The sequence below is a fragment of the Fulmarus glacialis genome, unplaced genomic scaffold (assembly GCF_000690835.1).
Source record: "Fulmarus glacialis isolate BGI_N327 unplaced genomic scaffold, ASM69083v1 scaffold10482, whole genome shotgun sequence".
Classification (NCBI taxonomy): domain Eukaryota; kingdom Metazoa; phylum Chordata; class Aves; order Procellariiformes; family Procellariidae; genus Fulmarus; species Fulmarus glacialis.
The window spans coordinates 76166-86600 of NW_009197178.1; the positions used below are offsets into that span (position 1 = coordinate 76166).

General features: G+C 45.3%; 1 protein-coding gene across 1 annotated transcript in view; it reads left to right on the forward strand.

Moving 5' to 3' along the window:
- The window catches only part of PSD3 (pleckstrin and Sec7 domain containing 3), a gene marked incomplete at its 5' end in the record, with an annotated part of 76470 nt that extends 67016 nt beyond the window's left edge, over positions 1-9454 (forward strand). Inside the window, 2 exons of the mRNA XM_009572448.1 lie at positions 3063-3206; positions 9242-9454. Coding sequence (XP_009570743.1) covers positions 3063-3206; positions 9242-9454 — 357 coding nt within the window. The remainder of the gene's footprint in view (positions 1-3062; positions 3207-9241) is intronic.
- Between the last annotated feature and the right edge of the window lie 981 nt (positions 9455-10435).

Genomic DNA, 10435 nt, shown 5'->3' on the forward strand with positions numbered 1-10435 from the left:
GAGAAGGAGGCTTGCACGGTAAATCTCTGCTTGTTTTCCTGGTGCAAGATTTGAAGTGGGGGGAGAGAAGGAGCACACTTGAATATAATTGTTTTATATTGAAGAAGAGAAACAATCACCAGTGTTCCTAGTACTAGATATAGAATTTTCATCCCGTGGTTATGGCTCTGCAGAGGACATTTCAAATACTGTCTGACTGGTGGTTTTTTGAATTTGAGTGTTTATTGCCACTCATTTCAGAAGAAATGGACATACTCCTGGTCTTTGGCTTATTGGGGTGATAAAAGGTGAAAGCTGATGCATCAGGCAAGCATAAATTATATTTGTCCTACGACACTTTTCCAGACTCCAGCCCTTACCAGGTCAGGGATTTCCTGTTTAATGTATATTTATGAACTGTCTTTTACATGAACGTCTTTGGTCTCCCCTTGTGATCACATAAGCTTTTAGCTTCTACAACATCCTGTGGCAGGGAGTTTCACAGCTCTACTACTTCTTGCTTGAAAAAAGACCTACTTCTGCTTGTTTCAGACTGGCTGTGTCTGATGCTTGGGCCCACAGCTCCCATAGTACTTTGCATGCCTGCAATTCCTCCTGCACAGGCAGGAACATGATACTGATTGCGTTGATCAGAGTGGCAGAGGTGATAGATCCCAATCCTAGGTGTATACTTTGAGTGACCTACTGTAGCTTTTGAAGTCATCTGCCATGCTGGGTTGCTTCTTAAATGCGTCTTTTTGCCATCTTCATAGCTTAGCAACACTCCTTAGAAACCACTGTCTCATAATCTGCATTTCTCTAAGGGAGTGGTGTTTTTATGTCGTACCTGCTTTTTCCCTCTCCATGGCAGTAGCTTTTCTTTTTACAATGTGGTGACTGACTTTCCATCTTCTATTCTGGGTTGAAGTTTAAAACACGTCTCAAACAGAATAATACTAACTTGTCTCGTCCTTGCAGTTTTACCTTTTGCTCGTGCATACCTTTTTTAAAATACTGTATGGGGCTTCAATAATTTACCCCCAGTCACCAAAAAAAGCTTTCTTACTCATCATTGTTCTGTGTGATTGTTCCGTTTAGCACATTGTTTCCTAGCCTCATTGTTTCTGTTTAATCTGGAAAGGAAAAAAAAAGCAACACAGCCCTGTGGTCCCCCTGTCTCGAAGAAGGGGAGACACAAAAAGTGGAGTAAGATAAGCTGTTTCAGCTAAAGGCAGAATAATGTTAAGTGTTCAAAGCAGATAAATTCAAAGGCAAGCAGAAACATGTCTGCTTTCATCTGTCAGTGTGGAAAAGCTGCCAGCAGGCTGCTTCTCATTTGGCAGACAAAAAAATATGAATTGTCAAATCCCTGTGGTTACTGTTTAGGATTTTGTGGGCTGAATCATGATGGACAGTACTTCTTCAAAGGGCCTGTTCCTGGTCAGGCAGAAGTTGGGATGCAGTGAGAACCTGACATGGGTGAGGGAGAGAGGTTGGACATGACAGGTTGTGCAACATCATTTTACCAAGTTTGCTTTCAAAAGCAGATCAATGTCTGATCTTGGTTAGTCCAAGCAAGGAGGGATGTGGCAAAGCTATATATAAAGGAACAACCAGTCTAGAAAAGATCTACTAGTGGTTTTTTTTAAACTTTTTTCTGAGAATGTGCATGCACACACAAAAGCTCCAAAGGGCTGCTGCCCTGGAAATTACAAGTGCCAAATTAATAGCTACTCAAAGACCTCCTGTCATCAGGCTGTAGAACTCACTGCAACGGGATGTCACTGGCACCAGGGATTCAGCAAAACGTAAAGAGTGATTGGGCGCTAATAGAGAGGCCAAGCAGATCCAGGGTAGTTATTATCAGCAGCAAGCATTTTTGGCAGCCAATAGCGAGTGGTTTGAGCCCTACCATGTACAGGCGGAGGCAAATTATCCCACGTTTCTTTCTTCAGTTCTCTTGCAAAAGAGTTGAGACACAAGATTGGCTGGGGCTCAGCTATCATCCTCTGTAGAAGTTTTCCCCTTCCCTGCTCTTTCCTGCGCTCCAGCTTGGTGATCTGAGAGGCTCAGAGCCTGGTGTGACTCACAGTGCAGCACAGGCATGTCCGAGCTAGGCTTGAAGCTGCAAGCTGCGCAGCCACACCACTACTGGCAGCTATCCCCTCCTCTGAGGCTAGGTGCATATGCGGGAGCTGAGCTGGGTACTACCTGCTGTTACGACTCTGGCTAAGTCACTGAGATCTGCATGATCATGTCTATATTTTGGACTTACCTAATTCAAATATAATTTCAGATCCAAGCCTAGAAATGGCCAGAAGGCCATGCTGCAGGAGCTGGAAACCTTCTGAGCTGAGGGAGGGTTAGCTGACAGATGGACTGGAGGAAGTGTGTGGGCCTGGGATTATGATAAAGGAAATTGTCTAGAAAGGGGGAGTAGCAGCTCCTCACTTTCTCCAACTGCACAGTGGGATAAAAGCCGATAGCAGCTTAGCAAAACGAGATACCTTTTGGGGATTGGACAGCCCTTCCTCTTCTGGATGCATTGTATTGTTCTGAACAAATGGAAACTGCAGGCCAGAGAGCATTTGGTGGTGCAGAACTGGAAGGAAGGGGCCTGACTGTCCTGGAAGGAACTACTTTTACATTGCAAAGACCTGAGGAAGGGTCTACGCCTGTCTCATTCTTCCCTTGGTCTGATGCATACACAACAGCCTTAATTAATTTGCCAAGAAATGTATTAAGCAGAAGTGTCATGTTGTCAGTAATGCTCTGCAGCAAGCTGCTTTCATTGCTCTCAGGAAGGCGAGGGATGACAGGTTTGCTATCCTTCCCGGTGGCACCTGCTAGCTGCCGTGTTTTTCTGCAAACTTGGCCACTTTGCTTGGGTGCCTTTGACAGAGCTGCTGGGGACAGAGCTCTGGGATAACAGACCCTATCAATCTAATTAAAATTAGTTAAAGGAAAGAAGGAGAGAAAGAAGAAGAAAGTACTTGGTATCGTTGTACAGGGATCTCTCTATTTCCATTTGCTTATCAAATATTTTAGATTCTGTCACTTAAGTGCCTAATGTGTTTCTGAAGGATGAACAGCTGAAGTCCCATGAAGCTAAGCTGAAGCAGATCTCCACTGAGCTTGCCGAACATCGCTCCTATCCTCCTGACAAGAAGCTGAAAGGCAAGGAAGTAGATGATTACAAACTGAAGGACCACTATCTGGAGTTTGAGGTATGTACAGGAAACATTATTACTTTTACTTTTTGGGTGTGGATGGGGCAGCTGGTCTTACATTTGGGGTACAGTCCTAAAGTTCTGCATTTTTCACCTTACTTCACCAGCGAGTATGTTCTTGTTAGAGAGGTATGTCGCAGCAATCCCAGAAGCTGCGATGTGGCTCCTCTTTCTGCTAAGGACTTCCTGTGTACTTAGCCATGAATTTAGCTCCTCATCTGTAAAATGGAGGATAAAAATGTGACCCTCTGACCTTGCATGACGTATCTATTTGAAGAGATGGTAAAGTCTTCAGGCAGGAACTATCTCATGTTGTAAGACTGTGTGTTGCCTAGCGTGTTGGCAGCTCAATCTTTTTGGAATGACTGCATTCTGCAGTAATGCAGATCATGATAATTGTCTTCCGTTGGTATATTCTGAAGTGACTCTCTTCTAAAATTATTGTCATAGGCATGCCTCCTCAGAGCCATTTGTGTTGTGTACCCGTGAGCTGGATGTCAGGAGAGCAGGAAAAGGGTAGAATTAAAGATTACAGGATTGAGTGATGCAACTTAGGCAGCTGCATTAGGAGATTGTTCTAAGTATCTCACAGCAGCTTTTATCCATCATGGTGTCTGGCACATTGTAAAGCTATGTGGGAGGGTGTCGGCAACACAGCAGACACCTGATATTTTTCACGGCTGCACCTTTGAGATTCTTCCCCCAAAACTGAGAGTCAATGTTGCCTTGGGTCTGAAAGGATCCTGCTCTAGATAGGCACTGCCTGGCAAGGAAAATCCATAGTCTGAAGAAGAGAAAGGGTAGATAAGACAAAAGTCAGAGACACCACCAGAGGAGATGCTGGAGGTAACACAAGCCTCCAGAACTGAAGTAAGCCTCCTGCTGTGTGTTATATGAGTTTCTTCTGGAGGAGCTCTTTTTACTCCTGGGCTTGACTGGTTGTGTACTTTTGCTTTTGCAGAAGGTTGTAACCACTGTGCTGGGTTTGACTTTGCTGTAGCTCTGGGCTGCATTGTATACGGTGAGCTTGAGATGCTCTGCATAGATGTTTTGCTACTGTTATTGGTGAATTTGTTCTTCCACATCCCAAATACCTAAAATGGTCTGACCAACAATCAAATGAGGAAGTGGTGGACAGGGCTGGCAAGCAAGGGGTACACAATGATGTGAGCAGGAGAGACTACATAATCAATAAAACAAGACTGAAGTGAGATGATGGGATAGTTCACATGACTGGAGTGCTGCCGTGAATGGATACAGGCTTTTTAGAAAAGACAGACAGGGATGGCAAGGAGCGGGAGTCACCCTTTGTGTGAGTGAGTAGCAGGCACACATCAAGCTTTGCCTAAGGAAGCGGGATGAGCCAGCTGAGAGCTTGTGGGTCAGGATTAGCAGGCACACCAAGATGGGTTGGCTGTCTGCTAGGTCTTTTTCAAAAAACTGGAACAAACCTTGTGTTTGCAGGCCCCGGTCATCATGGGGAACTTTAACCACCCTTATATCTGCTGGAGGGACAACACAGCAGGGCGCAAGCAATCCAGGATGTTTCTGGAGTGCATTGACAACAACTAACACAGGTGACCGAGGAGCAGACAAGGAGAGGCACTTTGCTGGACCTCTCGTTTATAAACTAGGAAGAACTGGTTGGGGATATGAAGGTTAGGGGCAACCATGGCAGCAGTGACCATGAGATGTTGGACTTCATGATCCTGAAAGGAAGGCTGAGAGTAAAAAATAGGATCACAACACTGGACTTCAGGAGAGCTGACTTTGGCCTGTTCAGGGAACTGCTTGGAAGAATCCCATTAGGTATGTCCTTGGGGGGAAGAGAGCTTTGGGAAGCTGGTCACTTTTCAAGGATCACCTCCTTTAAGCCCAGGAATGGTTCACCCTGACAAGCAAGAAACCAAGCAAAGATGGCTGAAGCCTTCATGGATGAACCAGTTGCTCCTGGCAAAACTCTACCATAAAAAGGAAGTGTGCAGGAGATGGAAGCACTGGCAGGTGACACAGGAGGAATAGAGATACTGTCCAAGCACGTAGGATTGCATTTAGGAAAGCCAAAGCCCATGTGAAGTTGAATCTGGCAAAAGATGTGAAGGGTAAGAAGAAAGGTTTCTACAGCTATATTAATAGCAGGACAGCTAGGGAAAATATGGGCCCTAGTTGGGGCCCATAAAAGGGCAAGGAACCTGGTCACAAAGAAAGGCCAGGGTACTCAATGCCATCTTTGTCTGGGTCTCTACTGGTAAGACCAGCCTTCAGCAATCACAAATACATGAGCCCAGTGGGAAAATCTGGAGCAAGGAAGACTTACGCTTGGTGAAGGATGATAAAGTTAGGGAATATTTAAACTGGACATACGCAAGTCCATGGGATCTGATGGGATGCACCCATGAGTGCTGAAGGAGCTGGATGATGTCATTGCAAGGCCACTCTCGATTACCTTTGAAAGGTCATGGTGATCAGGGGGAGGTTCCTGAGGACTGGAGGAAAGCAAATGTCATTCCTGTCCTCAAGAAAGGCAAGGAGGGAAGGTCCAGGGAACTACAGGATGGTCAGTTGCTTCTCTGTCCATGGGAAGGTGATGGACCAAATTGTCCTGGAAATCACTTCCAAACACATCAAAGACAAGAAGGTGATTGTGAGTAATCAGCCTGGCTTTATGAAGGGAAAATCATGCCTGACCAACATGATAGCCTTTTACAATGAGATGTCTGGTGTGATGGATGAGGGGAGAGCAGTGGATGTTGTTTATTCTCGGCTTTAAAAAGGATTTTGACATTGTCTCCTCTAACATCCTCATAGACAAGCTGATAAAGTGTGGGCTAGGAAATTGACAGTAAGGTGGTTTGGAAACTGGCTGAAAATCGAGATCAAAGGGTTGTGATCAATGGCACAGTGTCAGTTTTGAACGTAGCACTTGGATGTACAGAGCAAGCCATACACTTTCACTCTGTAGCTGGTCTTGTGCAAATTGGGAGAGCAAAGAATTTCTTGGCTTTGGGTCCTTGACACAAAGTTTATTTTCTATCACTTCTAGAAGCGTGATGAGTTAGGATGAAATGTAGGCTGGAGTGTTAGATGATTTTAGAAAGATCGATGGAGAAGGAGATTGTTGTGGTTTTTTTCTGTTTTCTGTCAATTTCATCATGGTGGTCTTTAGAAAAATATTCCTCGGGTACCTCAGTACAAAGCAGGACCAGTACAGCCCAGGAAACAAAAGATGTGTTCTTCCCTAGTGAGAGCCTTGAACAGCAATTGAACTGTGCAGTTCAGATATGTGATCAGCACTGCAGGAATGCCTGTCTAGGCAGGCAAGTGGTGGCACCAACTCCAGTTGTGTGCGAGAGATGGTGATTCAAGGTGCTGCTGTGCAATGCGATGTTACCTTCACACTTGGCACAGATTTTGCAGGCCACGTTGAACTATCAATAGGCAGTAAAAAAAAAAAAAAAAGAAAAGAAAAGTTGAGCTATATGAAAATCCTGAATGGAAACTTTCCCCCTGTTTTGGGATTTCCTTACCTTCCCTTCAGAACAAAGTCCGGTCAGGGTCAGGCAGGAGCTGGTGACAGACCTTGCTGCATGGGGTCAAAGCAAAAGGGCAAGAGGCAGGTGAGGCAGTATTTTGGCTCTTTCAGGCTGAGACTGCAGACCAGACCTTGCATCCGTGTACAAAGGGCCATGCTGGTACTTTTCCAGAAGCACACCAAAAAGGCCTGCGAATCCTAAAGGAAGCAGCGTAGTCCCATTAGGAAGGAAGAAGCCAGATTCCTTTTCTGTAGGCTCTTGTAATTCCTTTTTGTTCACCCACCAGAGTTCCCTTCATTCTTGTTCCTGATGAAAGACAAGTGAGATGGTGTTTCCTTCTGAGGGGAGGTGAACCAGGAGGTGCTGGGTCCTTGTTCAGGGATGCAGCCAGGAGTGTTTCTTCTTGCTGGTGTCTTTGCTTGCTGTCTGAGGAAGTACTGCTCCAGATGATGGTTGCTCATTGCAGCAAATTTATGGTTTGAGAGAGATCTTTAGAGTGCTGTCAGGTGAGAGGTGAAGCCAGAAATTTGTTGGGTGGCTATCTCATCTCCTCTTTATCATGTGCGTTCAGTCTTGAGAGATAATGTTGCAGAAGCTTTTGAATGGTTTTAACTTTTGTGGTTTTACTTTCTTGGCAGAATTTTCCAGATTAATTTCTTTTAAGGAAAAATTTCCACTAGCTTTAATACCTAGCTTCAAATGTCAGATCACTAAAAGAGCAGGTTTGTTGCATTTGAAATCAAAATAGAAACTTCCAAATGCATTGCTTAATTGTGACAGAAATCACGGGCCCACAAAGTCCAGGGCAAAATGGCCATTGGCAGACATGCAGGGCAGTAACTGGTCCTGGATTTCCATTCTGATTGCTGGGTCTTGTGACCCTGGTGGTATTTACTGGACCAACAAAAAGCAGAAGTCTGTATGGCAGTAAAGTCCCTCTCTCCCTTGATGAATATTACACTGATCCCAGGCTTAGAGCACTGGCTTGCCTTCTCTTCTGCAGAGGTGTCCTGTTCATTGTGTGATGAAGCATTCGTCAGCCCAGTACATCCTCATCATCAGGGTTCTGCTTGGTGTTTCTCTGTTTCCTTTTTTATTGAATGACACATCTTACCTGCTTCATGTGTTTGTCTCTCGCATTGTGGAGCTGGAGCTCCAGATATGGAATTGATAAAAATGCTTTTAAAATTAATTTTTAGGTGGATTCTTTTATGATCCTCCTCTATGCGGTTTTGTTTATTCGAAGAACTCTTTGGAAACCCAGTCATGTTCTCTCCTTTTTTTTTTCCTTTATATTCCACACTTCAAAGCAGTTACCAAGCTTTTTGACTTCCTGCCCTTGAATAAGTGTTATTACCAGAACTTTATTATTTTGTTATAAATTGGAAGAACTTTTGTTATACACTTTTTCCTCTGTCAGGAACATAATAGTTTGGCAACTGTTTTGCCACTTTGAAATACAAATTAACAATCAGTACCGATGTTTACATCCTCCTTCCCTGGCCCCCAGCCCACTGAGACCACCTTAATTACAATGCCTGCACCACGTCTTTAGTGGATATGTCAGGGGCAGGTTATTAAACAAGTCCTGGGAGGTGGGTTGCTCTGTTCTCAGGACCTCCTGCCCCAGCTTCTGTTTTTGAGGCCCTGCAGGGATCTTCTGTTAATGTACCCTCATTTCGTTGGTTGCCGAGATGTTCTGTGCAGAAAGATGTTATTGTGGCACACAGAGTGAAATACTCCCATTGGAGAGGGAAAGCTCTGCTCCAGACAAGGAACAGAACAAGTGGGCATGGGGCACAGTAAAGTGAACTTTTTTCAGTTGAAAAATACCTGGATAGAGAGCAACCTTCAACATTCACCATGAGTGGCCCTGTCAGGGGAACATGCCGTGCTGCTGTTATAGCCTTCTCCTTTTTGTTAAGGTCTGGCCTTGCAGAGCATCCTCTCATGGGCTTAGTGGTGGCCAAGTTGTATCATCTGAGCTTAGCAGGACCCTGCTTTGGTTTCTCCCCCTGGGCTGGAGCGAGGCAAGCAGGACCTGCTGTCAGGAGTGGAGGGCCGCAGGGGAGAGCTGTAGTCAACCAGAGCAGGATTTTTGTTGTCCACTTTATCTCTATGCCTGCATGGGGCACATAACGTCTCAATATGTGTGAGCACAGAACATGACTCAGCGTGGCTAAGGTCAGGAAGCTCTCACCATGTGCTCCAACTAGCTGGGAGCCACCATTCAGCAGAGCACCGGGATTCGTGTGCTGCAGAACTGAGTGCCTCTAATTGCACAGCACCCCTGGGCTCAGCCTGCCTGAAATCCTTTTATACAGTGTAATTTACATTAGCCACCATTGTTCGTGTCCACATCAGGCAGCATTGTTCACATCCGTATTAGGCTCCTGGCTTCCAAGGCCAGCAGAAACCATTAAGTTACCCAGACAGTCTCTCAAGTGCTTCTGCAGAATTTCTTCCAGACTGATTCGGGCCTTTCTTTTCATTTCCCAGAAAAATCGCTATGAGATTTACGTTGGCCTCCTGAAAGAAGGGGTGAAGGAGCTGCTGAGTGGAGGAGAGAACGATGCGCCAGGACTGAAGAAATCCCACTCGAGTCCCTCGTTGAATCAGGAGTCTCCAGTTAGTGCCAAGGTGAAACGCAATGTCTCGGAGAGGAAGGACTACAGGCCAGAAACCCCCAGCATTAAGCAGAAGGTCACTTAGGGTGGAAATGACAGCTAGGGGAACAGCCATGCAGCAAAGTACCGGTGGTCAAAATTTTTTCATTTAATAACCTGTCATTCACAAAAAATAAGTGCATCTGCCTGAATGGGGTGTTAGTGACATTTTCTATTGTATATTTTGCTGTTTCTGTGCAGATTGTGGGAGATGTCTTTGCTCCTGCTTTGCTTTGCTTTGTTAATTTATCATTTAGCAATTGAAGCATCGGGACTTTTTTGTGTTGTTCTGTTTCTAAAGGAGCTGGGGGAGGGGTAGAGCTCTGTGACGTATATTCTGTCTCTTCCCCGTTTATCTCCTCCCATCGGCACGTGGCTTTCATCTCTCAAGTCACTTGTCACTTTATTTACGTGGTGGGTGGAAAAGTAACTGGACAAATGCTGCAGTGCTGTGAATGCAGGCTGTAGCTGTGAGAAAAGCTGTGCAAATGGGCAGCTGCAGAAAGCTGGCTAGAGCCTAGGGTGCTGGGAACGCTGGTTTCCTGACAATGCAGAGCATATTGGTACTGGTACTTAGCAGCGGGTACTACAGTAAATAGTCACTGTTGCTTATCGTTATTGTGTTGACCCTGGAACCATGAGCACGAAGGGATGAAACCTGGAAACCTCTGGCAATGCTGGGATGACAGCGTTGGAATAAATTGTTTGCTTCTTTCCAAGCAAGAGTCTTCTCCTGAGTTAGCAGGCTGGGGGGTATCCAAACGCGTGCTGTCTCTGCAGTCAGGGAGATTAGGGATTACCCAGTCGGAATGAACCTGGGCTTTAAATCTATTTGCGGAGGAGGCTGCTGTAGATGTCAGCCATTAGCATTGTATTTTAAAGACAAAGGGCCTCTGTGTAGTTTTTAACTATACGCTCTCACTTAGCTGCTATATAGAGCCTTATGATGTATTGTGCCCCGATGCTCCCCCTTCCAGGAGTTTCCTTGTTGGTGTGCACAGACAGGTGTTCGCAATTTCTCTGCTAG